This window comes from Molossus molossus, unplaced genomic scaffold, assembly GCF_014108415.1.
Source record: "Molossus molossus isolate mMolMol1 unplaced genomic scaffold, mMolMol1.p scaffold_m16_p_10, whole genome shotgun sequence".
In the NCBI taxonomy this organism is placed as follows: domain Eukaryota; kingdom Metazoa; phylum Chordata; class Mammalia; order Chiroptera; family Molossidae; genus Molossus; species Molossus molossus.
In genome coordinates this window covers 12,608,122-12,636,068 of record NW_023425345.1, presented here as the reverse complement: position 1 = coordinate 12,636,068, position 27,947 = coordinate 12,608,122, and the positions used below count along the sequence as shown (strand labels likewise).

The window sequence follows — 27,947 nt, the reverse complement described above, 5'->3', positions numbered from 1 at the left end:
GGAGCTGGGGGGAGGAGCTTGAGCGTTAGCCGCTGTCCCAGTTCTGCCAGCAATCGTGTCCAAGTCTCTGGTTATTGCCGTTCCGCTGCACAGACGCCACGATATTACAGCGACCAGTCGCTCGCTCGCCGGGCAGGAGTAGCCGTTGCGCCAGCGGCAGCAGGCAATGGAAGCGGAGAACGCGGGCAGGTAAGGCCGGGGCGGAGCGCCGCCCCTCCCCCCGCGCCCCTCACGGCGGGCCGGCCGGCGGGCGCGCGCACGCACGCTGGGGTCTTGAAGCGCCGCTGCCCGATACAAAGGCCGGAGCCGCGCGTGCGCACTGCCGGCCTGCCGTGGCCCCTCCTCACCTCGGCTGCTCTGCGCACCTGCCCCCCTCTTCAGTCTTTCCCCGCATCTAGCTGGCTTTAAAATTCGTTAGTAACCTCTCAGCGGTCTCCTGTTATATTTCTGGTCGCCTTGGCTCAGTTTCCCTTCACCCCTCTTGATCATGCAAAGAGCCGTCAACGTGGAGTAGCCCTCGCATCCCTTCACGAGTTTTCCTTTTAGAGTTAGATTTATGTGGCTTCCTACCTCCAGAGCTTACTAAAAGCAACGTCAGGGACCCCAAGGTAGCGCATTGCCATCCTCGAGCTCTTGAATTCTGAGACTATGAATAGCACTCCCAAGAAGTCATCAAAAATGCCATCCAGGGGTCTTGGGGACGAGCTTGGAACGTAGAGATTTCGAGATCTGAACTGGCAGAAACTCAAGTGAAAAAATAATTAGATATGGTAAATAACAGGATCTTTTTCTTCTTTCTTTCTTTCTTTCTTTCTTGTTTTTGTTTTTTTTTTTTTGGTACGTGCCCCTAGCGGGAACCGAACCCGGGAGGACTCTCTGGTCCGCAGGCCGACGCTCCAACAGCTGAGCCCAACCAGCCAGGGCTCTTCTTTCTTTAAAAAAAAAAATAAACTGATGATCTGTATTGGAATAAAATACTGTTGGAACTATGAAGAATTATCCTGACTTTAGTGCTCTGGGCCTGTTCATGTCTATAAAATAAGGAATCTCTGGAATCAGGGCTGACATGCTGCAAATCCCAGTTATGTGGAAGGGGTTAAGTAACCAAAATAGTCTTAGGGTTTAGTAAAGGAGATAACATGTAGGTGAAGTGGGAACTTTATCCTGACTTTGTAGATGGAATGCTGAAGTAAAGAAAGTGCTCCACTTCTTTCCCAGAACAACTTTCTAAAAAAAAGGATTCACCAGAACTTGTGGAAGTCACTGGCACCTTTGCGATCTACTTCAGATCAGGGTTGAAACTTGGGTAAAGCCTACCATCAAAGGAATTCCATATCATAAGACCTTATTGAGTGCCTTGTAAAGCAAAGTAATAGGTCTCTGGTGCACTGTTTAGCTCAAAATTCACTTATATTCTGTGGTCACTTAATCAATGGAGTTATAGACCATATTTTAATTTTGACTTGCAAAATGTTAATGCCAGGAAATGTGGAGCATTCTGTGTTAATACTGTAAGGAGTTTATCCTTGGGAATTCTGAAATGACAGGCCCAGATAACCTAGAGAAAGTGGTTGTCTGTCACTCTTTGTGCCAATCAAGGAATGGACTGGAATGCTGGGTAGTAATGAATTTGCTTTTTATTTTGGAAGAGTAACTTCAAAACATTCCAAGAGCCCTGGCTGGGTAGCTCAGTTGGTTGGAGTATTGTCCTGTACACCGGAGGGTTGAGGGTTTGATTCAGGGCATATACCTAGGTTGTGGTACCATCCCCAGTCCAGTGCGTAGGGAAGGCAACCAATGGATGTTTCTCTCTCTCCTCAATTTTTTTCCCTCTCTCTCTCAAATCAATAAAAACATATCCTTGGATGAGGATTAAAGAAAAAAACAGCTCTGGCCAGTTTTGCTCAATGGTTAGAGTGATGGCCTAAGGACCAAAGGGGTATGGGTTCGATTCCCGGTCAGGGGCACATACCTGGGTTGTGGGTGTTGTGCCCTAGTGGAGGTTGTGCAGGAGACAACCAGTTGAAGTGAGACACATCGATGTTTCTCTCTCTCTCTCTCTCGCCCCTTCTCTCTTCTACTCTATCTCAGAATCAATGGAAAAATATCCTCTGGTGAGGATTAACAAAAATAAATAAAACAATTTAAACTGTTAAGAAATTTAAAAAGAAAAGAAAAAAAATTCAAAGAAAAAACTTCATGGATATAAACTCTTTGAAAAAGAAGGTAATTCGAGAGTCACAACAAGAACTTAAGCCTAACCAGAGAGGGGAAAGAAGAGGGCCAGTGTGTTTCTAATGAGATCAAGCATGAAAAAGGTGTTTACCAAAGATGCAAATATGATGCCAAATCAAAGATGACTAGAGAAGTGTGACAACGACCACTGAGAATACAGATAGAAAAGATTAACCCTCAAATGAAATCAGGCATTCTGAAAATCTTAAAGAGCCCTGGCCTGTGTGGCTCAGTTTGTTGAGCATCATTCTGTGCACCAGGAAGTTGACAATTCAATCCCCCATGGGGCGCTCGTGGGAGGCAATGGATGGATGTTTCTTTCTCTGTCCCTCTCCCTTCCTCTCTCTCTCAAAATCAATAAAAACTTAAAAATAAAACATTTTAGAAATGTTAGAGCAAGAACTTTTTTAGTTGGGTGTGGACAATGAGAAGGACAGAAAGGTTTGGGTTTTCTGCCTAGTTTACTGAGTGGTGTTAATAGTGACAGAAGCATAAGCACTTAGTTCTGATTTTGATTTTTCATGTCCTATGTTAAGAAAAATGATTGTAGCCCTGGCCAGTTTGGCTCAGCAGTTAGAGCGTCGGCCTGCAGACCAGAGAGTCCTGGGTTCATTTCCTGCTAAGGGCACGTACCTCGCTTGCAGTTTATCCCTGGCCCCAGTTGGGGTTGTGTGGGTGGCAGCCAGTCGATGTGTCTCTCTCACATCGATGTTTCTCTGTCTTTCGCTCCCTCTCTCCCTCCTGCTCTATCTGAAGATAAATGCAAAAATGTCCTTGGGTTAGGATTTAAAAAAAAGAAGAAGAAGAAAAATGATTATAGACTGGAAATGGGGGAATGAATGTAAGAGATTTAAAACTCAAGATCGATGAGGGTGTTTAAGAGAACTTTCAGTTGCTCTAGTCTAGCAGAAAACATATTTCCTGGCCTAGATGAGTTGGATTTCAACTGAGAGGCTGGATTTTGTAGACAACAAGAGAGGGACCTGAAGCCTGAAAATAAATATGTGGGTTCCTGTTTCTTCCAGAGGTGAAATCTGCTCTTTTAATATATGGACTTTGGTCCTAAAAAAATGTTTACTTCTCAGTTATTATTGAGCATATTTAAAAGGAGCTAGTAACCACTAAGCTATAGTATAAGTTCAGAAAAAAGCAAGACCTACAAAACTAGGCCATTTCCTTTTACATAATGATTGATACTAGGCTAGACAACATCAGGAGGAGGATGACAGGAGGTACCTAAAATCTTTAATCATCTGCTGTTTTTATTATTGTTATTAGCTGATTTATTACATACAAGGTACTGTTGTGTTTTGTACATGTTAACTAATTTAATCCTTAAAACCAATGAATTAGGTGCAACTATTCCCATTTTACAGATGTGGAATGTGGACATAAAGCGGTTAAGGAACTTGCCTGCAGAGCTAGTAAATGTCAGAGCTGAAATTTGAACCCAGGCAGTGTGGCTTCAAAGCCTGCCTCCCTAACAGCTGTGCCATACTACTCTTTTTGTGTGGGCAAAATGAAGGTGGACTGATAGCAGTCTAATTAGGTGAAATCAAAACTGGTTTACTTGCCTTGGTTGGTTTGGCTCAGCAGTTAGAGCATCGGCCCGCAGACCAAAGAGTCACAGGTTTGGTTCTAGCCAAGGGCACGTACCTCGGTTGCAGTTTGGCCCTGGCCCTGGTCAGGGTCGTGTGGGAGGCAACCAGTCGATGTGTCTCTCTCTCATCGATGTTTCTCTCTTTCTCTCTCTCCCTCCCTCCTTTCCTCCCTTCCTCTCTATCTGAAGATAAATGGAAAAATATCCTCAGGTGAGGGTTAAAAAAAACAAAACAAAACTGGTCTACTACTGAGAGAGTCAAGAGCAGGCTGAAGGGAGGTCTGTACTGATGTGCCATTTAGTTCTACCCCAACTTTGTTCTTTTCAGAAGTTTAACAACTTCAAGGTCCTGATGAAATGATAAAATTTGTCCATGTCCTAACTCTGGGACCGGTTTGTGGAATTGATGGGTTGAATCAGAATCCATCCCAACTGCCTGGGATGGTGAATCATCTTTTACAAAAAGAGGCACAATCCTTTGCTGAGGTGTGGAAAAAATCAATGCCACAAGTGTGCGATGAGGGAGAGGTGATAAAAGGCAGTTTTCACTGATGGTGAACTCAGTATGAATCATTCTGTGAGTGCCAGTAAAGTGAACGTATTGGGTTCTGGAATGTGTCTCCAGAATGAGGAAGTCGATAGCCCTGCTCCGTTTCAGGATGATGAGGCTATATCTGAAGTAGCTTTATGTTGTTTGCTTCTGAGCACTAAAAGTGCCCAATAGTGAGGAAACTTGAAGTCATACTATATGAAGAGTAGTTAAATGATCTGGGGACTCAGGGGATGCTGTATCTCTGTGTTTACAGTTTCTAGTAGACTGCACAGCAAGCACCCAGTAGTGCATGGTGGACACACACACTTCTGCCTAAGCAATGTTGAATGTGGTCTTTAAATAGCGATGATGGTATTCCATCACAGTTTATAGAACTAGTCCTTTTTATTTGAGCATGTGGATTATTTAGCATTGGTTGTTATGTTTGTAAGTATTCTATGTTGTATATGCTTATTTAAATGAAGATGATAAAATGTTGCTATAGACTGAATGGTTGTGTCCTTCCAAAATTCAGTGTTGAAACCTAACCCCCAGTGTGATGGTATTTGGAGGTGAGGGGAGCTTTTGGAGGTGATTAGGTCATGAGGGCAGAGCCCACAGAAATCGGGTTAGTGCCCTTATAAAAGGGGCCTGAGAGAGCTCCGTCACCCCTTCTGCAGTGTAAGCATACAGGGAGAAGGGGCCCTCTGTGAACCCAGAGGCAGACACTGAATCCACCAGCACCTTAAAAATGGACTTTCCAACCTCTATAACAAAGAAGTAAATATTTGTTGTTCCTTATCCACCCAGTCTATGGTATTTTGTAGTAGCAGCTTGAATGGTCTAAGACAAGTATATTTAGAAAGAGCCACTTTAATCTTTAAAATAGTGGAAAATAATTGCAGATGAAAGGTTGGAGTTGTTCCTTTTAGGGAAAACCTTAAAGAGTTAGTTTTTTGTTGTTGTTTATCCTTATCCAAGGACATTCTTCCATTTTTCTGTTCAGACAGAGTGGGAGGGAGAGAGCGAGAGAGAGAGAAACATCAACGTGAAAGGGACACATCGAGTGGCTGTCTCCTGCACGACCCAGCCAGGACCAGGGACAAACTGCAACCGAGGTACGTGCCCCCAGCGGGAACCGAACCCAGGCCTCTCTGGACCGCAGGCCGACACTCTAACTGCTGAGCCAAACCGGCCAGGGCAAGAGTTAGTTTTTTTGAACTACAGCAAAATCTGAATTAACTGGACTCCTTAGCACTGTCTGTGTGCACGTGCGCGCATGCATGTGTATATCTTTTGAGAAAGGCTGTCAGAAAATACACAGTTCATCAGGAAAAACTCAGTTTATCAATTTCAGACAGCTGTAAAAACCAACCCTTTGAGCACTGCTGTTCAAGAGAAGGCACGTACATGGAGGCTAGGAGAGAGCAGGGGGTTAGCGGCAGGAAAAGGAGGCAGTGGCACCCAACAGATGGGCACGAACATAAATGATAAGGAAAAGTGAACAAGGGAAAATAAAGTCATTCATACTTATAAGTGATATCAGGGAGCTATAGAAAATAAAAACTCTTTGGGATGTGTCTGGAGTTTGGACAGATTTGCTCCTGTTTTCTACACATTTTCCGTATGTGTAGAAGTCACCAGATCGTACCTGTCATTTTCATGGTGAAAGAGCTGAGCTCTTGCGAGGATGAATGACTTGAGTAAGCTCAGAGACCATTATTGTTCATAAACACTGAAGAATTCTGATTTATGAAGTGGCACTGACCATATATAAATACAACAAATGTATTTAAGAAATATTTTAACATTAAGGATGAAAGAAGTTTATGCTGCTTACAAATTTAACTATTATTAGATTAAAAAATGAGATTACCCAGAACTGTAGCATTCAAATCTATGAAGGTTTTTGTACAGATGTCATGCTTTTTTCTGCCAACTAATATGACTGTTGTAATCCACCCTCTTTCCTTTTGTTCTGGTTGTTAGAAACTGTAAGAGGGCAGGTTAATTTGAATACTCAAAGATAGTATGTTACTGCAGAATTTACACATTCTGTTTTCCATAGCTTATTTTTCTTTCTGTTCTAATTTAACTTACCGTAAGTGCAAGAAATCATTTTTAGAAGATTAAGGGACACATCAATATTCTAGATAAGTTTCTGGATTTCTTTCAAAATTGATATAGAAAATAAAACTCCCAGTATTTTTCTTCAATATTTTTCACTTTCGTCAACTGATTTTGAAAATATTAATTTTCAACTTCCAAGCCCCAGAATTTCTGAAGATTCTTTTTTTTTTTTTTTATCCTCACCCGAGGACATTTTTCCATTTTTGTTCAGGTAGAGTGGGAGGGAGAGAGAGGAACAGAGAGAGAGAGAAACATCGACGTGAAGGGAACACATCGAGTGGCTGCCACCCGCACAACCGACCAGGGCCGGGGACAAACTGCAACCGAGGTACGCGCCCTTAGCGGGAACCGAACCGGGGTCTCTCAGGACCGCAGGCTGACGCTCTAACTGCTGAGCCAAACCAGCCAGGGCTGAAGATTCTTAATGACCCCCCCAAATATGCTAAGGGAGCCACGTTTTGGAAATTTATTTTTTAAAGTTCAGAGTCCTTTTATAATGTGAAGGGTGTCTCCCTAATTTTTATGTGTTTTAAATTTGAATAATTTATTATTTTTTAAAGTTTTTATTTATTGATTTTAGAGAGAGAGAGGAAGGGAAAGAGAGAGAAACATCTATTTGTTCCACTTATTCATGCATTCGTTAGTTGATTCTTATATGTGCCTTGACCGGGGATCGAACCCACAACCTTGGCATATTGGGACAACATTAAAACCAACTGAGCTATCTAGCCAGAGCTTAAGTTTGGATTTTTGTGAAGTACTCAAAATAGAACACATCTACTGAACTCTGAGAGTGGTAGTAAGAAGCATGGGGGAGGGAGGGTGATAGGTTGCCTTCCTGGCGGTGACAGACTAAGAACAGACCTCGTGCATTCTTTGGCCACTCGTTTATTGTGACCACATGTCTGCCCTTTTATATATTCCAGCTGAAAGGACCTGTTAGCCTCTTGGAAGCTGCCACTGGCCGCAGCCAAAAGTTGTAGTTTATTTTAGTACAATTTCCAGAGAGTAAATTGCACATGATTTCCCAAGGTAGCCTAGCTTTACCCAACTTCTCATTAGAATATTGAAATCATAAATTGAACAGCCAATGTTTTGACAATTTATGAAAGGAGTTACAAATAGTATTAAAGGAAAGTGAAAGAGAGGACATCTTACTTTGTGCCTGGTGCAATTTAAGTGCTTCACTTCTCTTCATTTTTACATTTGACTTCTAGTCCTTGGCTACATGTTTTCCCTGTGTGTGGCCTTAGTTTGCAGTACTGTTTTGTATTCTTTTCTACTTTAAAGCATATCAGACATTTTCTGTGCTTTTACAGAATATCAGTACATTTACTTTTTTAGGAGCTGCATAGTATACTCTTATGTTTCCTAAGTCATTGTATCGTATTTTTTTTCTTTAGCATAATTTGAGACAATATAGTTAAAGAAATAAAATTCTTTTTTTTTTTCTTTTTTTGGTACGTGCCCCTAGCAGGAACCGAACCCAGGACTCTCTGGTCTGCAGGCTGACACGCCAACCACTGAGCCAAACCTGCCAGGGCAAAGAAATAAAATTCTTAAAAAAATTTTTTTTTTCTTTATTGATTTTAGAGAGAGAGGAAGGGAGAGGGAGAGAGAGATAGAAACATTGATGAGAGAGAACATCAATTGGTTGCCTCCTGCATGCCCCCAACTAGGGATTGGGCCCACAACCTGGGCATGTGCCCTGACTGGGAATCGAACCGGCGACCTCTCGGTGCATGGGTTGATGTTCAACCACTGAGCCATACCAGCCAGGCAAGAAATAAAATTCTAAAGATGTAGTTTAGTATCTTTTTTAAAAAATATATATGTTTTTATTGATTTTTTTTAGAGCGGGAGGAAGGGAGAGAGAGAGATAAAAACTTTGATTGGCTGCCTCCTACACACCTCCTACTGGGAATTAAGCCTGCAACCCAGACATGTGCCCTGACCCAGAATCAAACCAGTGACCTCTTGGTGCATGGGTCAGTGCTCAACCATTGAGCCACACCTGCTGGGCTAGTTTAATATCTTTCTTACTAATTCTTAACCTTTTTACTTTTTAAAATATGTTTCTATTGACTTTTTTTTTTTAGGGAGAGAGAGGAAGGGAGAGGGAGAGAGAGATAGAAACATTGATAAGACAGAAACATCTATCCACGGCCTCCTGCACACCCCCTAAAGGGGAAGGAACCCAAAACCCCCTGACCAGGAATCGAACCCAAGAGCTCTCAGTGCATGGGATGACGCTCAGTCCACTGAGCCACACTGGCCAGGGCACTAATTCTTAGTCTTTTAAAATCAGTTTATCCTGAAAGATAGCTTGACATTAAAATGCCTCTTCAGTGGTTTATCCATTGGAAAAATGGGATTGAGCCTCTGTTTTTCTTTGCTAATCTTAACATTCTAGCCCAGCCACTCATGGGTAGACCTTACCTTGTGTCTGTGCCAGCCTGTTATACTTTTCCAGGGAATGCTTTAGTTTGCCTCCTCTTACAACCATTTTATTAAGATAATTTGAATAGTATAAAGTTGACCCACTTAAAGTATAACTAATTTGCCTCTTAAATTTTGCTTTCTGAGCTCCCTGTCTTCTTTCTCCACATGCAAAGAGAAAGAAAACTAGTAAGTAGAGTATCTTGCCACAGAACATACGACTTTTCTCTCCTAAATAGTACGTGGCACTCATCCACTTTATTTCCTAGTGTTTTTCTCCCTACTGTATATCATATGGCATCATTTGGCGTTAGCATAACTTGAGTTTCATAAAATGTGTTTACTTCCCTAGCTTTGTGCTGGTGGCAACAGCTTGAAATAGTGGTTTATTGTCATCAGAAATATTTTTGGGAAATTGTTTACTGTGAAGGCCTCTGTTCCTTACACTGAACAGAACACTTTGAACAAAGTTTAACTCATGTAGAGAAGAAAGATCTAGAGTGTTTTTTCCCCCATAAATTCATAGACATTTACAAAATATTCATTTCTAGTTCTCATTTAGTGGCAGAAAAGCAAAAACCAGCAACAATTATAAAACAAATCCTGCAATGCTGTGAGGAGCAGGGAGCGGGATCAGCAGAAGGGTGTCCATGGGGTGGAAAGAAACATCTGTAACAAAAATAAATTAATAAAAAAATAATAACAAATTCTGAATAAGTAAGTGAACAGGCAAATAAACCAAAAGAACTTAAAATTAGATTGGAGGAGGGGTGGGAATGGGGAGATGTTGGCCAAAGGGTACAAACTTCCACATAGAAGAGGGTAAAGGGCAGATACGTGTTGATAGGAGACTTGGGGTGGTGAACACACTATAATATGCCACTGATGTATTATAGAATTTTATATCTGAAACTTATACAATTTTATTTACCAATGTCAATCCAATAAATTCAAGAAATTTAAAAAAACATGGACAAATTCTAGGGACTAATGGACAGAATCACCATGCTATTATTTACTTGAAAGTTGCTAAGTGAATAGATCTTAAATATTCTCACCACAAAAACTAAGTGTGGTAATTATGTGAGATGATGGAGGTGTAGTTATGGCTATGGTAATAATCACTTTATAATATAGGGGGGGGAGTAGGTTTACAGTTATTCCATGGAAAATAATACAATAATTAATAATAATACAAGAATAAACTGTATTTTGCTACTCACAACTGCAAACCTACTTTTGCCCCACCCTATATGTAAGTGTATCATTCAACATATTGTACACCTTTGACTTACACAACATTATATGTCAGTTTTATCTCAAAACTGAGGTGGAGGGGTTAGGCTGGGGAAGGGTTAGATTGGAGGGAAGCTTTGGGGCGAGAGGATTAAACACTGAAGGTAGGAGCACAAATTGTTTCTGTGTTCCTGTACGGACGAGTGGGCCTTTCATGTCTCCCTACTAGAAGAGTCCCATGATCTCATTGCAGAGAAAGTGCAGGCTGACTCGACAGGACTGGTAAGTTTTATTGGTGACACATCTTGTCATTAAGCGGTGTGAGAAGGAATTAATGTTTGGTTATTAGGCACTGAGTAAAGGTTGGGTGAATGTGTACAGATGAGACTAGACCTTCCTCCTCACTTCACACCTGTTGTCAACTCTAAATACATGCTACAGTCTGGTTTCAGAATACTTGGATCCTGAAAAGTTACAGCTGATCATTTAAACTTCCATTTGGGTCATTTTACCTTCTTACATGTCATTGTTCTTTCAGCTATTCCCTTCAGCAAGCTCAAGCTTTTTATACATTTCCATTCCCACACATGATGGCCGAAGCTCCCCACGTGGAAGCGGCGGATGCACAGCCCCCGCCCGCGGAAGTCCCAGAGCTGGCCCCCGCTCAGGAACCTGCACAAGGTAGTTTGCACCAGGATGGTGTAGGAATTTAGCTGTTGGAGTCACCAGCTTGTTTAAGGAAGGGATTGATGATGACTAAAATAGTGTTAAAGTTTTTAACCCATTTTTTAAGTTCTTAGTATGTGCCAGGCACTGTGATAGGTTTGGGGGGATCAAAGAACATGGATCGTGCCCTGGAATATCTCATCATCCAGGAGGGAAAAATAGCAAGCAAACACATGGACGCCATCCCTCAGCACACAGCGCAGTGAAGAGGGGCACAGGCTTCTGTGAGGTCACAGGTGGGCACCTAACTCAGACCGAGGCTCAGAGGCAGCTTCTCAGCGCTCAGAACCTCAAGGGTGAGGAGACTTTAGCCCCATGAAGAATGGGCCGGGGAGAATGTCAGGCCTGGGGAGAAGCATGCACAAAGCACAGACAAGGAGAAGCGGGACAGTTAAAAAATAGTGATTCTGTGTCATTGGAGTCTGGGGTATAGCCAAGGAATGGTGAGAGATGAGGCTGGATAGGGAACCAGGAGGCTTGTATATCCTATCCTGAAGGCAGGAGGGAGCTGTTGAGAGAACGTAAGCAGAGTGACCTAAGGATAATGGCATTTAAAATACCAGCCTGGAAGTATTCCAGAGGGTAGATTGGGTGGTAGAGAGCAAGCAGAATTTGGGGGCGAGGAGTAGATTAGAGACTCTGAATAATCTGGGGACGAAATAAGGAGGACCTGAAGGGGTGGGGGTGGTGAAGGAGGCAGAATTACCTGGCCATGGTAAATAATGTCATGGGGGGACGAGAGAGAAAGAGGAATCTGGGGGTAACTCCCGGGCAGTTAGATGAAGGAGGTACTATTCACCAAGATAGAGAATTAAAAGAGAATAGATTTGGGGGTTGGGGGGATGAGAGGGTAATGATTTTCTCCAGTGTAGCAGTATCGTATGAAAAATGTATTCGGAGTTCCAGTTCATGATTCCAGGAACTCATCTAACTCCACTACATTGGCGATACCCCTGCTGTTGACTCCTGTTTTTCTGGGCAGGCCGCACTAGGACTTCCCCAGCTACAAGCTGGTGGAGGTGGATCCCTTGGCATAGGGATGGCTAAGGCAGAGAGAGGTAGAAAAAAGGACAGGAGGCTAGGGTGGAGAAACACCAAATAGTAGTAGAATGGGGGAGGAGCCTGAGAAATAATAAGAGAGATATTAAAGAACTAAGGGTAAGAAAACCAAGGCTTCCTGTTGGATACTTTAGGACAGTGGTTCATGACCAGGGGTGATTTGCCTCATAGGAACATTTGTCATTGTCTGCAGACACCTTTGATTGTCATGACTGGCAGGGTGCTACTGGCATCTAGTGGACAGAGGCCAAGATTGCTGTTGAGTATAGAATGTTAGTCATTCTATAATATTCAGAACAGGCCGCCACAACCAAAAATTACTCAGTTTAAGATGTCAGTAGTGCTGAGACAGATACTCAGCTTTAGGTCCTGAGATCAGATTCACACTGTCAGCCAGAGATTTCATCCTCAGCACCTCTGAATTCACCTCTTTGGCTATGTGTGGAACAGAATATACACTCATCATCTCTAAAATAAGCCCACAAGCCATTTGAGGCTTTCTACTGCTGGAGTTAGGGGAAACTGAGTTAAAAATGTTTCACTTTCTTCCTGTTTTGCTATCTACTTATTCTTTTATTTGTTTACTTAACTATTTATGTATTTAATTTAGAATTCCTATAAAGTAGTACATAGATACTTTGTATCCATGGAGAGGCAAAGATGCCAGGTAAAATTGCATGGAAAATCAGTCTGTGATTATTATGGAAGTGTCATCGCAAGAACAGCCAGCAGAAGAAGGAGAGTAGGGGATGGGGCCATGTCAACCCAGTTCTAGGGTGAAACAAGGGGAAGACATTATAGAGGAGCTGATGCTGGGAAATAGAAGACAAAGCTAAAAGGATGTTGATAGGGTGACTTTTCTAGGAAAGCTGCCTAAAGTTTGTAATTATGATTTTCTGTGTCACATCCTGGAAACCATTGTGTTTCAGAGCCTCCAAAAGGAAGGAAAAGAAAACCCAGAACAACACAACCAAAAAAACCAGTGGAACCCAAAAAACCTGCCGAGGCCAAAAAACCTGCCGAGGCCAAAAAATCTGCCAAGTCCACAAAATCAAAAGAAAAGCAAGAAAAAATTACAGACACATTTAAAGTGAAGAGAAAAGTTGACCGTTTTAATGGTGTTTCAGAAGCCGAACTTTTGACCAAGACACTCCCAGACATTTTGACCTTCAATCTGGATATTGTGATTGTAAGGGCTTTTGTCTTCATTTGGTTTTATAAGTTATAGCATTGGTGTATTAGCGTAACCTTTATCTGTGCTAATAATTTTGCTGAAAAGAACTGTTTCTAAGAATCCTTTTGGTGGGCTGTCTGGTGTCCAATCCTGCCACATGAGTACGACCCTAGACAAGCCCTGATCTTTCTGAACACCAGTTTCCTCCTTGGTGAAACAAAGGTGATAATAGTATCTCCCTCAGAGGTTGCAATTAAATTAAATAATCCCTGTAACTCAATTAGATTGCATGACATCTATGAGTTCTCCATAAACAGTAGCACTGATTTTGAACTTTGACTTTTGTCTGTTAATTGTAAGAAACCAGCAGCATGTGAACAGCTGTGTGGATGCCATGGCGCAAGCTGCTTGTTGGGACTTGAGAAGCAGACTTGTGGCTGGTCCTGGGCTCAGATTGACTCATTGCTCCAGAACCTCTTTCTTTCCAGCCCAGTTGGGTGGGGGTGAGGACCTGGAGATATGAGGGAATCAAACTGGTTTTTAAATATAACAACTAAACTTTCAATATAAAGGGAAATTTCTTTCCTCATAATGGAATACCCTGCTCAGAGCAAGAGTAGGTCATTGCTAAACGATACTGCTTATGATGCCAGATTAAATTTTTATTTTAATACATTCAGTGTTATCCACCACTCCTTCACAGAAGGCCTACGGCTTAAACCCTACTAAAATGTATACACTTTTCTTTTAGATTGGCATAAACCCAGGACTGATGGCTGCTTACAAAGGACATCATTACCCTGGACCTGGAAACCATTTTTGTAAGTGGTTACTTTTGTACTATTATTTTACTTTTAAACTAGATATCTTTGTTAATAGTTTAGGGTTTGTTTTTTTTAAATCCTCACCCGAGGATATTTTTTCCATTTATCTTCAGATAGAGTGGGAGGGGGAGAGAGAGCTAGAGAGAGAAACATTGATATGAGATAGACATATCAATTGGTTGCCTCCTGCATGACCCTGACCAGGGTCAGGGACCTAACTGCAACCAAGGTTCGTGCCCCTTGACCGGAATGGAAACCGAGACTCTTCGGTCTGAGGGCTGATGCTCTAACCACTGAGCAAACTGGCCAGGTCAGGATTTGTTGTTTTTTTAAACCAAATTATGTTTTTAATAAGAGAGATTGTATTTTAAATGTTCATATTTTCTATGTGTACATACACAAAGTTTGGAATGACATGTCACTGTTAGCATTTTGGCTTATGAGAGTGGAGAGGCATGAAAAGGAGTCCTTCCTCTTTTGTTAGAATTGTTTTAAATGAGTTTTACTACTTTTTAAGGGTTTTTTTTTAGTTGTCATCTACAGATGTAGCAGCAATAGTACATCATTTTGCTAGTGCAGCCAGAGCACTGACCTTGCCTGATTTCTGCTGATCATGTTTCCCAGGAGCGACGAAATGCTCAGTGATTGGCCATCAGGTTAAGAAGTGCTGTGATTGGAGGCATTCTCTAGCAGGAAATAGGATTAAAGACCTTCATACTTGTAGAGTGAGCTTTAAAACCAAGTATAACCACTGTTGTATCGTTGTATATAGAAGTCGTCTTACAGCACCACTTAATAGAACAAGGCATGCAGTAGGCCCTCAGGAAATACCAGTTAATTATCTAAGAGTAACATGAAAAACATTAGGGCAAATGATAGTAATGTGTTTTTGGAATGGATAGTATATTCTCTCCATTATTTAAAATTTTTTTTCTAGCGAATTTTGAACTTTTTTTTTTTTTATCCTCACCCAAGGACACTTTTTCATTCTTTGTTCAGATAGAGCAGGAGGGAGAGAGAGAGAGAGAGAAACATCGATGTGAAAGGGACACATCGAGTGGCTGCCACCCGCACGACCAACCAGGGCTGGGGACAAACTGCAACCGAGGTACATGCCCTTAGTGGGAACCGAACCCGGGTCTCTCCGGACCGCAGGCCGACGCTTTAACCGCTGAGCCAAACTGGCCAGGGCGCGAATTTTGAACTTTTAATTTTCTCCACTGTTAAGGTGTTTGAATGTCCTGAGTCCATCAGTATATGTTTATCTGTTGGACATATTCTGGGGCAGATGGTGATAGCACCAATTATTAGAAAGGAGAACTGTTTTTAAAGTTTTCTACACTACCTAGCTGTGTATTCTCGACAGGCATTTACTTTAACCTCCCTATGAAAGTGAATATTAGTAATATCTCTTAAGATAATTATGATTAAATGAGATAATACTTGCAAAGAGCTTAGCATAGTACCTAGCATATAGTAATTGCTTGATATGGTTTTTGACCTATGTTATAATCGGTTGTTTTTTTAATTTCAAGAATAGCATATAGACTGACAGATCTCAGGGGAGAGGGGGGTGGAGGCGATTGAAAGAGATTAATCAAAGAATATATATGCATCTATACATAGCCCATGGACACAGACAATAGTGTGGTAAAGGCCTGGGGTGGGACGGGGCTGGGTGGAGGGGAGGTAGTTGGGGGGAAACGGAGGACATCTGTAATACTGTCAACAATAAAAATAAATAAATAAAAGAGCAGAACAATTTTAAAAAATAGACTACTACATCAATCTGTAGGGCAGAAACCTTTGACCTTCTATGGAAATGAATTATACTCTTTTTTGTTATAGGGAAGTGTCTGTTTATGTCAGGACTGAGTGAGGTCCAACTGAACCATATGGATGATCACACTTTACCAGGGAAGTATGGTATTGGATTTACCAATATGGTGGAAAGAACAACACCAGGCAGCAAGGATCTTTCCAGGTAATTATATAGCATTTATTTTTATAGGCTAGAACCTCAACCATGCTGGTGCCTTGTATACTCTAGGAATACCATATGTGTCTAGTGCAAGCTAAGTGTAACAAACATATGTGAATTGATCTTTCATTGAAAGCTCTCTTAATTTAGCAAATTATAAATACCGCCATACTTATATTTTGATGACTTTTTAATTTAATTTTAGTAAAGAATTTCGTGAAGGAGGACGTATTCTAGTGCAGAAATTACAGAAATATCAGCCACGAATAGCAGTGTTTAATGGAAAATGTAAGATTTGCTTTTAAATTTTATCTTTTTTCTTTGCTAACATTATGGGCAATGTAAATATGTTTGTATTTCATTTTAGGTATTTATGAAATTTTTAGTAAAGAAGTTTTTGGAGTAAAGGTTAAGAACTTAGAATTTGGACTGCAACCCCATAAGATCCCAGACACAGAAACTGTAAGTCCTTAAAGTTACATTTGTAAATCAGCTAAATGTGAATTATTATCTAGCTAGCTTGCCTTTTTTATTTGTTCTATCCATTTTGATTTATGCCATGAAAAGAAACACACTGTATATAAACACACTATATCAACTTGAACTAAAGTTATAAATAAATTAATTAGATACTGATATAGTTTTATTAGAAAAAGAAACATTTGGCCCTGGCCAGTTTGGCTTAGCGTTTAGAGCGTCAGCCTGCGGTCCATAGAGACCCAGGTTCGGTTCCCGCTAAGGGCATGTACCTTGGCTGCAGTTTGTCCCCAGCCCTGGTTGGGTCATGTGGGTGGCGGCCACTCGATGTGTCCCTTTCATATCGATGTTTCTCTCTCTTCCTCTCTCTCCTTCCCGCTCTATCTGAATAAAAAATGGAAAAACGTCCTCGGGTGAGGATAAAAAAAAAAGAAAGAAACATTTGCCCTGGCCAGTTTGGCTCAGCAGTTAGAGCGTCGGCCTGTGGTCCAGAGAGACCTGGGTTCGGTTCCGCTAAGGGCGCGTACCTCGGTTGCAGTTTGTCCCTGGCCCTGGTTGGGTCGTGCGGGAGGCAGCCACTCGATGTGTCCCTTTCACATTGATGTTTCTCTCTCTGTCTTCCTCCCTCTCTCCCTCCTGCTCTATCTGAAGATACATGCAAAAATGTCCTTGGGTGAGGATAAAAAATAAAAATATGTTTTTATTGGTTTTAGAGAGAGGAAGGAGAGAGAGAGAAACATCAATCGGTTGTCTTCCACACACACCCCGACTGGGGACCAAACCCGCAACCTGGGCATGTACCCTGACTGGGAATCAAACCCATGACCTTTTGGTGCACAGGACAGTGCTCAACCAACTGAGCCACAGTGGCCAGGGCAATAGTTTTAAGTTTTGTTTACAACTTTTAAAAAAAACAGTATCCATGCGCAGACCCCTGTGTTATAGATAGCATTTTAAATCATGGAGAAGCCAGTGTGCTGACAGTTTTTTGTGGACACCTTAGAATAAAGTTTCTGCCACCTACATATATTTGTACTTCTCCTTTTTAAATTGCTTCAGTTTTTAACTTCTTATAAAAATGTGATTGGAGTTCTGCATTGTTGTCCCTTAAACGCCAGATGAGGCCGAGGTGTATGAGTGGCGTGGATATGTGGTCGTAGCGGTGCAGTAGTAAGTGAATTTTAAATCATATCACAGCAGGAAGTTTCAGCTCTTAAAATGAGCTGTGACTACATCTATTTTTAACATTTCTTTTTTTTTCTTTCAAATCTTTATTGTTGGATGTAAAATGTATTACAGATGTTCCACATTTTTCCCCCATTGACCCCCTCCTCCCCACTCCTGCCCCCCTCCCACCTTTTCCCACACTATTGTCTGTGTCCATTGGTTATGCAGATAAGTTCTTTGGTTTGTTTCTTCCCACCCCCCCAACCCCTTTCCCTTTGAGGTTTGTCAGTCTAGCAATGAATTTGTGCTTCTTAATCCCTTCACCTTTTTCACCCATTCCCCCAACCCCCCTCCCAACTGGCAACCAACAAAATGTTCTCTGTATCTCTGAGAATGTTTCTGTTCTACCTGTTCATTTTGTTTGTAGATTCCATTGTTGATAGATATGTATTCATTGCCATTTTGTTTGTTCAAACATTTTATCTTTTTCTTCAAAAAGAGACCCTTCATCACTTCATATAATAACGGTTTGGTAGTGATGAACTCCTTTAACTTTTTCTTGTCTGGGAAAGTTTTTATATGTCCATCAATTCTAAATGACAGCTTTGCAGGATAGAATAATCTTGGTTGTAGGTTCTTGGTTTTCATCACTCTGAATATTTCTTGCCACTCCCTTCTGGCCTGCAAAGTTTCTTTTGAGAAATCAGCTGACAGCCTAATGGGAACTCCCTTGTAGGTAACTAGCTGCCTTTCTCTTGCTGCTTTTAAGATTCTCTCTTTGTCTTGAACCTTTTGCATTTTGATGATGATGTGTCTTGGTGTGGGCCTCTTGGGGTTCATCTTGTTTGGGACTCTCTGTGCTTCCTGGACTTGTATGTCTGTTTCCTTCACCAAGTTAGGAAAATTTTCTGCCATTATTGTTTCAAACAGGTTTTCAATTTCTTGTTCTCTCTCTTCTCCTTCCGGCACCCCCAAGATGCGAATGTTGGCACGCTTGAAGTTGTCCTAGAGGCTCCTTACACTATCTTTATTTTTTTTGGATTCTTTTTTCTTTTTGCTGTTCTGATTGGGGATTTTTTGCTTCCTTATATTCCAAATCGATGGTTTGCTCCTTGGATTTACGTACTCTATTATTGAAGCTGTGTAAATTATTCTTTATTTCAGTTAATGCCTCCTTCAATTCTAACTGTGTATCCATGATTTCTAACTGGTCCTTTTTTATGCTCTTGAGGCCTTCCCTAAATTCACTGAGGTTCTCACTAAGTTCATTGAGCATCCTTATAAGCAGTATTTTGAACTCAGTATCTGTTAGGTTGCTTATCTCCCTTTCGCTTAGTTCTTTTATTGGGGTTTTGTTCTGTTCTTTCATTTGGGACCTGTTTCTTTGTATCCTCATTTTGGCTGCCTCCCTGTGTTTGTTTCAGTGTATTACTTAATGAGAGGTATGGGGCTCGCTGAGACCCGATGCTGCTTGTTTGAAAGAATTTAGGAAAAACCTGAAGCAGGATCCAAGACAGGCCAATCCTATGGTTAAGCAAGTGGCAACAGCTTGGGTTGGCTTGAAAGTTGTGTGGCGCGGGGCGGGGCCTCAGGGAGTCAGCAGGGCGGGGCTACCAGTGTGAGCCAGGTTGCTGGAGTCCCAGGTATGGAGACTGTCTGCCGCCCCAGGGAAGGGCTCACCAAAGGAACAAAGGCCTCCGACAGCACGTCTGTCCCGGAGAAAGCCCCCTCTCCAGCCTTCGCTCCAGTGCCAAATAGCTCAGTTCTTCCCTGGATGTCTCTGGCGCCCCTCAAGCTGCCTCCCCTCCAAGCTTAGAGGGAGAGAGTCTGCTAAGTCCGTGCGCGGGCCCTTTAAGGAGCTGCCTGGGGCTCCAGCCGCCTCAGCTTTCCTGAGCCTCAGTTCCTGCTGGTTTTTCCAGCCAGAAGTTATGGGAACTTCTCTTCCTGGCACTGGAACCCTGAGCGGGGCACCTGGTGTGGGACGGGGACCCCTCAGTCCCCAGGAAGGACCTTCCCAGCCGCAGGAGCCTCCTGATTTTTATTCGCCACACGTGGTTGTGGGACCAGCCCGTCCCCTCCGCCCCTCCTACCAGTCTGGATGTGGCTGCTGCTTTAATTCCTTAGTTGTAGGACTTCCATTCAGCTTGATTTTAGGCGGTTTTGAATGATGGTGGTTCTGTAGTTTCGTTGTAACTTTGATGTGGTTGTGGGAGGACACGATACCGCGTTTACCTACCCGCCATCTTTAATCATGAAATATTCAGTTACTGATAAGGTTATTCAGCTTTGAAAAAAACACATCTACTTTTTCAAATTTCTGGATCACTTTAATTGAAGAATATTTTGAGAATGGAAAGTGTTCTCTTACAAACCCCTTTTGCACCTACCTATCAGTGCAAAATAAGGAAATAAGGAAATAAACGAAGTAAGGAAATAGTTTTTTTCTGTAATACATGGTAAGGAGGCCAATTTAAAAATCTCAAAAACTGTCATTGGAAATTCCATTATCTGGCAGGCTCGCTCTTTTATGTATAAGAGATATGTTATTACATATTCTGTTATGCTCTGTGAAGGACAGTTTGTCACCATCACCCAAAATGGTAAGTGCAGATATCTTTCTCCCTCGCTATTCCACTTTTAGGAATTTATCCAACAGACAAATGCACATATATTCTAAATTAAACATGTACAACATTTTTCACAGCTTACAATATTAAAAGATTGGAAACAACCTAATGCCCACAGTTGGGCTCTGGCTAAATAAATATGAAAAGCACTATAAACTTAAAAAATGGAAGCTCTTTTTACTCTGATACAGAATTATCTCAGATGCAAGGTGCAGGATGGAGAATGGAGCAGTATTAGAGAGAGGGTGAAAACGTCAGCGATTGGCGGAGCGGGGGTGCTGTGTGCGTGTGTGAGACCACTTGTGTGTGTTTTAAAAGGCGTAAGGGAGCCTAGCCGGTGTGCCTCAGTGACTGAGCATCGGCCTATGTACCAAGAGGTCACTGGTTCAATTCCCTGTCAGGGCACATGCCCGGGTTGTGGGCTTGATCCCCAGTGGGGGATGTGCCAGAGGCGGCCATCAATGTTGATGCTTCTCTCTCTTCAATATTTCTCTCTCTCTAAAAAAATCAATAATAACCTTTAAAAAAGTGGGAGGTGAGGGAGAATATTTACTCAGACATTTGAGTGCATCATTGTGGACTACCTCTGAGACTTGCAACCTTGCTGCCCTTGGGGAAGAGAGTTAGATGGCAGAGACAGAACTGGGAGGGAAGGCTGAAACTCACATGCCCTTTTCTGCCTTTGCAATTGTGAACCACATGTTTACGATTGAAAAGAAAAGAAACCAGTTTAATTGAGAGATGAACATGTTTTTTATTTATTAACTGTGTAATATGTAAATACTACAAATTTGAACTCAAACACAACTACTTTTATTGATTTTGCATACATTGCTATGTGGTATCAAGTCATTAGCCCAAAGAAAGACAAAGTTTCTCGTCTGAAGAGGAGTGGATTAAGTGGATTTCTGTAACCGTCAGTTTTTGATTCCAGCTCTGCTATGTGATGCCGTCATCCAGTGCAAGATGTGCCCAGTTTCCTCGCGCCCAGGACAAAGTTCATTACTACATTAAGCTGAAAGACTTAAGAGATCAGTTGAAAGGCATTGAACGAAACACAGACGTTCAAGAGGTTCAATATACATTTGACCTACAGCTTGCCCAAGGTGTGTCACCATTATCACTCCTCGTTTTCATTTCATGTATCTGTATACTACAGAAAGTTTATTGTGGATTTAAAAGCAGGAGAAGGGAAAGCAGTTGTATTTGCAGTCAGAGTGTGCCAATCATGGATATTAGTCACTGTTGAAATCTCCTATTACTAGGGTCTTAACTCTGGTTCTCCTGCTAATGAGGAGATACGAAACATTGTGACCCACCTAAAATTAAACCTTATAGGCTGTGACAGTTCTTATGAGTTAATGTGTAGTATATGTTAGGGAGAGTTCAAAAGATTATATATAGCAAAAGATGTCTCAGCATACATGAACATTCAAGAAAAAGATTTCTTCATCCTGATTTCTGAATAAAGCTGTCTTTTAAAATTGTTGTACAAAATCAGTTTTAAATCCCTTTCCTCCTCCTCACAGAGGATGCAAAGAAGATGGCTGTTAAGGAAGAAAAATATGATCCGGGTTATGAAGCAGCATATGGTGGTGCTTATGGCGCAGACCCGGGCAGCAGTGAGCCTTGCGGCTTCTCTTCAAATGGGCTAAGTATGTTCCCCTGCTTGTTCTTCCAAAGGCTTGCTTTTGTCAGAATGGGGGGGGAGGGGGCTTGAAAAGAGTAAATTATTAAAGAATGGGAATTATAATATAAAATCTGGTTAGTGACTTATAGAGAAAATGTAATATTTAATGTTTGACTGTGCAAATTTACAGCTCATTTTCTTTGTCTCTAACTCTAATAAAGTCATCTTAGTTGCATTTGCCTCCTTGAATAACAAGTGAGGTTTTATTAGTCCTATATCTGAAAATAGAAACTTAGTGTATTCAAGAAGTTTGCCTCACAGTAACAGTTCTCCTTCGCTGGACAGTTAAAAATCTCCTAATTTGATCATTTAAAGCTTTTCAGTGAAATAAACTAACATTCTTCCTCCCCCACCCCCCAGCAGCTGACAGTGGAGAGTCAGCTTTCAGTGATGTTCCCAATGGGCAGTGGATGAGCCAGTCGTTTCCAGACCAGCTTCCCTCCTTCACGACTCGTTGTGGGACGCAAGAACAGGAGGAAGGAACCCATGCTTAAGAACGGTGCTTCTCGGCTCTGCTCCAATGCTGCAGTTTTAATGCAGTTGTCAAGAAGTGGCCCTCAGTTTGCTAACTGAAGTGTTTTAGTAGTGTTTTCCTCTGGTGATGTAATCATAGTACAGTTGTGTGGTAGAATCAACTGTATGAACCTAAGTAGTTTGAAAGAAAAATTTAGGGGTTTTTTGTACGAATATGAGTTTTTGTATTTGAGTTAACCATCATTCCAGCATTTTATAAAGCCTTTTTCATTTATGAAGATATTGATTTTTTGGGGGGGAGTCACTTTTAATCTGTAATTTTAAAATGCAACAGTCTGAATATTTATATTTGATTAGTAACTGTGCATAAACCTAGGTTCACCATTATCCCTGTTATGCCTGAGAAGGGCATGCTAATGATAAGAATGACCGCTGGTAGGAGGCGATGTGTTGATCTTCATGTGCATCAAGCCTCAGTGGAGTCCTGTTCACCGTCAGACCTCTTCACCACCGGTGGTTGTTTGTGAGGGTTGCTTACTAGTACAGACGTAGAATGTGGCCTTCCAGCAGCAAGGCTAACCTGGCCTTACCTGACGGGGCACTGAACCCCAGCTTTGGCAGCCCTCACCCCTGTGTGTTCAGCTTCTAATAGAAACTATTCTGCTGGGATGGTGGGCTCCAGAGAATGCAGTAGACCTTTTAAATTCTGTTACTTCATCTGTGTTTTACTTGAAAGACATACATTTGATAGAGAAGGAACTGAATTTCTCTTTCAGTATCTACTACCGTATGAATTTTATCCTCCTTGGCTTTAAGGATGTAACATGGAAAGTGATGAGAAATGAACTTTCAGGCTGAGCAACAAGATGCTGGAGGTGTTTGATAATCTTATTTAAATCGGTGCTTTATGTACATGAGATGTACTAATATAAATAAGGCAGAATTTTTCTTGCTAGTTTAATAAGCTAGTAATTTTTAAAATTATTTCTCTACATCATTACTCTGGTTACTGTGTACTAAGTTAACCTTATGGCAAGGTTACTTTGAAGTAATGTACCTTTGTGATTTTCTAATGTATTTTCCAAGGTGCTACAAATAGCCCAGACTGCTAGGCCTGGCAGATACAAAGCTGGGTATTTGGAAATGCCATTTGCGTTTACTCCTGATCACTTATACCCAAGGAGCATGCTTCTCAATAGGAACATATTTATCAGGTGTTTTTTGTTTTCTAAAAGATTATTACATGACCTGTTTTTTTTTATAACGAGAGAAACAGATCCTTGTTGTGAATCTTACCATGCTGTTTAGCTGTGGCTGTGATGGGTTTTACTTTTCCCTTAGTCTAGATCCAGCTGTGTAAAGTCATTCATGTTATTTAAATCATGTACTGTACTGCTGTTTACATGGTGTTTGTGCAGGTGCTTCGAAGTGCCTTGCATCAGGGACTAGGAACGATGGAATATTTTTTCATGGGACTGTAAAGCATGTAACTAGGTATTGCTCTGGTATATAATAATTTGTAGTCTTACAATAAGATTTTTTTTTCTATTTAAGTGGAGAAAATACCCTTTAAATTATGGACACTCACTAGAGAATGGGTTTCAGGATTTTCCAAGCATACAACAATGGTGTTTTTCATTAAATATGACAGATGAGTAGTAAATGTTGATTTATCCTATACATGACAATATGAGACTTTCATTAAATAATATTGAAAAAGTTTTTAAACTCATTTGAAAGTCTGATGGTTTTCACAATAAAAAAATATTAAGAATGCTTATCCTTAGGTTGCAGGCTTTTCTATGGTGAGACTTACTGGTATTCTTTCATCCTTTAAACCTGAGATCAGTTTACCTTCTATTATAGTTAACATACAGAATACTATATATAATGAAAATCATTAAAGATTTATGAGTATTTTATTTTTTCAGACATTCATGTTTTAAATGTAATACAAAACACAAGATTGGCAACCTGTTAAAAAATACCTACATGTGAAAAATACATGTAGAAATGTTTTTAACATATTTTTATTGATTTTTTTTTTTTAGCTAGAGAAGAAGGGAGGGGAGAGAGAAATTGAAACATTAATGAGAGAGAAACATCGATCGGCTGTCTCCTGCATGTCCCCTACTGGGGATCAAGCTGGCACCCCAGTTACATGCCCTGACCATGAATCGAACCAGCAGACTCTCAGATCATAGGACAAAGATCAGTCCACTGAGCCACACTGGCTGGGCCACATAGACTTTTTAAAAAATTTTAGATATAATTGCCACTGGGATAAGCAAATTGATTGCTGAAACCTACATGGGTTTCTTTTTTTCCAAAAATATATTTTACTCACATAATCTTGATTTCCATAGTCACCACTTGTATTTAAGGAAGTAAATCAATGCCTATATGATCCAAGGTACTATTTGCACATAGTAGTCTTTGTTTTTTTATATTGTGGATCATATGTATCAAAGATACTATTCATAAGGAATGATGCTAGCCCTGGCCAGTTTGGCACAGCAGTTAGAGCACTGGCCCCTGGACTGAAGGGTCTGGGGTTTGATTTCAGTCAAGGGCATGTACCTGGGTTGCAGGTACAATCCTGGCCCAGTCACGGTCGTTCAGGAGCCAACCAATTAGTGTGTCTCTCTCATGTCAATGGTTTTCTCTCTCTCTCCCTCCCTCCCTTCCACTCTCTCTAGAAATCAGTGGACACCCTGGCCGGTTTTGCTCAGCGTTTAGAGCGTCGGCCTGCAGTCCAGAGAGACCCGGGTTCGGTTCCTGCTAAGGGCGCGTACCTCGGTTGCAGTTTTTCCCACGCCCTGGTTGGTCGTGCGGGTGGCAGCCACTGGATGTGTCCCTTTCACGTCGATCTCTCTCTCTCTCTCTCTCTCTCTCTCTCTCCCCCCGCCTCCCACTCTATCTGAACAAAAAAAAATGGAAAAAAATTTCCTCAGGTGAGGATTAGAAATCAGTGGAAAAATATCCTCAGGTGAGGATTAACAACAACAAAAAGAATTATGTTATAGTAGGCTACAAATGGACAATTCCACATTTTTACACAGAAAATATTTAAAATGTCAAGTTATATCAGCTATTGTGGTGATTGAGTTTAAATATCCCTGCCGGGTCAGGAACAAACCAGCTTTCCCATAAGTCGTTGTGAACACTAGGGAAGTCCCAAGGTTTATGTCTTCCATTCCAGTGAAGTAATTTTGCTTCTTGCAGAAAATGCTCTGAATATCTGGTATCTGGATTCCAGCCTTTAATGTGTTTACAGAAAAATAACAGGCTTGTTAGAAAATAAAATTTTGTATATTAAAATTGAATATAGGTTCATTATAATAAAGCAAAAATTAAACAAAATCAAAAGGTATACAGTGAAGTTTACCACCCATCCGAAATCTCCAAAATGACCATGGTTTGAGTTTTTCATGAAACCCTTTCAGTAATAGTGTACCTGTATACCAGTATGTATGTTAGTATGTGTATATATTATATATTTGTGCATATACCTACACATACATATTATATATGTATTTTTAAATTTTATTTGTAACTTGCCTTTTACTTATTAATATATTTTTATTGATTTCAGAGAGAAGGAGAGAGAGAGAGAGAGAAACATCGATGAGAGAGAACATCAGTTGGCTGCCTCCTGCATGCCCCCCACGGGGATCAGGCCCACAACCTGGGCATGTGCCCTGACTGGGAATCGAACCGGTGACCTCTTGGTGCATGGGTCAATGCTCAACCACTGAACCACATCAGCCAGGCTTGAATAATAATAATTATTATTATTATAAATTCTCACCCGAGGATATTTTTCCATTTATCTTCAGATAGAGTGGGAGGGGGAGAGAGAGAGAGAAACATCGATGTGAGAGAGTCACATCGATTGGCTGCCTCCTGCACGACCTGGACAAGGGCCAGGACAACTGAGGTACGTGCCCTCGACTGTAATTGAACCTGCAACTCTTTGGTTCGCAGGCTGACCCTCTAACCGCTGAGCCAAATGGGCCAAGGTGGGCTTGAATCATTTTTAATGACTACACAGAATGCATCTGTGATTATTTAGCGAGTTCCTTCTGAATGACATTTAGTTTGTTTCTGTCCCTTCGCTGGAATAAACAGTGCTATAAGGAACAGTCTTCTCAGCATGTCTTGTGCAGGTATATACATTCAGGGTGGGGCAAATGTAGTTTTACATTCCTGGCTGGGTAGCTCAGTTAATTAGAGTGTCATCCCTGATATGCCAAGGTTGCGGGTTTGATCCCAGTCAGGGCACATATAAGAATCAACCAAGCCCTGGCCGGTTTGGCTCAGCGGTTGGAACATCAGCCTGCAGTCCAGAGAGACCCGGGTTCAGTTCCCGCTAAGGGCATGTACCTCGGTTGCAGTTTGTCCCCGGCCCTGGTTGGTCATGTGGGTGGCAGCCACTGGATGTGTCCCTTTCATGTCGATGTTTCTCTCTCTCTCTCTCTCTCTTCCTCTCTCTCCCTCCCACTCTATCTGAACAAAAAAATGGAAAAATGTCCTCGGGTGAGGATAAAGAAAAAAAAAAAAAAAAAAGAATCAACCAATGAATGAGTGCGTAAATAAGTGGAACAACAAAAATCGAGGTTTCTCTCTCTCTAAAAAAAAGGTAATTTAAAAAAAAATTTAAGTAGGTTTACAGTTGTATGTGAAACATACAAGTTTATTCTTGTATTATTTATTAATTATTGTATTATTTTCCATATGAACAACTGTAAACCGCCCCCCCCCCCCATATATCCATGGGATAAAAATCTTGTAGGTGGCCCAGGAAGACGCCTGTGCCACCCCCACTGTCCCATAGGCGTGCGTCTCCTGAAGTCTAGGGAGCCCAGGAGGCTTGCAGCCAGGGCACTTAGGGCAGCTGCAGTTCATCCTGGGCAAACTTCCTAAATCTGTCCCCAAGGCCCCATTTTCTCAGTCTTCTTAGTGAGCCAAAGGACCAGCCAGGGCTTATTTCCCAGCCCTTTCTTGTATCATTGTCCCCAGCTTTAATAAACATCCTCTGGAAAAAAATCTTGTAGGTGGAATTGCTAAATTGAAGGGTGTGTGCCTTTTAATTTTTGATAAGAGATTGCCAAATTGTCCTCAAAAGAACTTGTAACAGTTTGCCTCCCACCTAGAGTTTATAGTTCCTGTCTTTCTACATCACCCCACAATATGGAAACATTTTCTTTTTAACCAGTCTTATTTTTACTATATGAAATGTGACCAAGAATACAGTCCGCTTTTTTAAATTTTATTTATTTTTTGTAGGTGCCCCTAGCAGGAACCAAACCCAGGACTCTCTGGTACGCAGGCTGACACTCTAACCGCTGAGCCAAACCAGCCAGGGCAACAATCTGCTTTTTAACAAATAGCTATCTCCATTTGAATATTATTCCCCCGTAAGTATTCACTTGGAACTATGCATCTACCCTGATACTGCCGCTGTTCAGTGTTTTAGAATAGCTCTTCCAGAAGTGCGTTAAGATCTTGAAACTAAATCTTTTTTTAAATATCCTCTATGGTGTTAAAAATTTTTTCTAAGCAAGAGGAACTGA

General features: G+C 41.3%; 2 protein-coding genes across 4 annotated transcripts in view; one reads left to right on the top strand and one right to left on the bottom strand.

Moving 5' to 3' along the window:
* Nucleotides 1-82: 82 nt before the first annotated feature.
* On the top strand, nucleotides 83-27,795 carry TDG (thymine DNA glycosylase). 3 transcript variants are annotated; one of them, XM_036252135.1, is made up of 11 exons: nucleotides 83-189; nucleotides 10,711-10,853; nucleotides 12,887-13,146; nucleotides 13,883-13,952; nucleotides 15,804-15,939; nucleotides 16,142-16,224; nucleotides 16,304-16,398; nucleotides 21,142-21,313; nucleotides 21,737-21,862; nucleotides 22,258-22,396; nucleotides 27,661-27,795. In XM_036252135.1, the coding sequence occupies exons 1-10, from the start codon at nucleotides 167-169 to the stop codon at nucleotides 22,389-22,391; spliced, it is 1,242 nt and encodes a 413-aa protein (XP_036108028.1). In that variant the 5' UTR covers nucleotides 83-166; the 3' UTR covers nucleotides 22,392-22,396; nucleotides 27,661-27,795. The 3 variants fall into 3 exon arrangements, with proteins under 3 accessions (XP_036108028.1, XP_036108029.1, XP_036108027.1); XM_036252136.1 differs by lacking the exon at nucleotides 27,661-27,795 and having other exon boundaries at nucleotides 22,261-23,651; XM_036252134.1 differs by lacking the exon at nucleotides 27,661-27,795 and having other exon boundaries at nucleotides 22,258-23,651.
* The window catches only part of GLT8D2 (glycosyltransferase 8 domain containing 2), a 39,211-nt gene continuing 36,722 nt past the window's right edge, over nucleotides 25,459-27,947 (bottom strand). The window contains exon 10 of the mRNA XM_036252137.1: nucleotides 25,459-25,631. Coding sequence (XP_036108030.1) covers nucleotides 25,459-25,631 — 173 coding nt within the window. The remainder of the gene's footprint in view (nucleotides 25,632-27,947) is intronic.

What these genes read in the sequence shown, in the direction of transcription:
- TDG (XM_036252135.1), top strand. Translation starts at nt 167, where the DNA reads ATGGAAGCGGAGAACGCGGGCAG. An exon ending in GGCAGCAAGGATCTTTCCAG is followed by an intron (nt 15,940 to 16,141) that starts GTAATTATATAG and finishes ATTTAATTTTAG; the next exon opens with TAAAGAATTTCGTGAAGGAG. An exon ending in AGCAGTGTTTAATGGAAAAT is followed by an intron (nt 16,225 to 16,303) that starts GTAAGATTTGCT and finishes ATTTCATTTTAG; the next exon opens with GTATTTATGAAATTTTTAGT.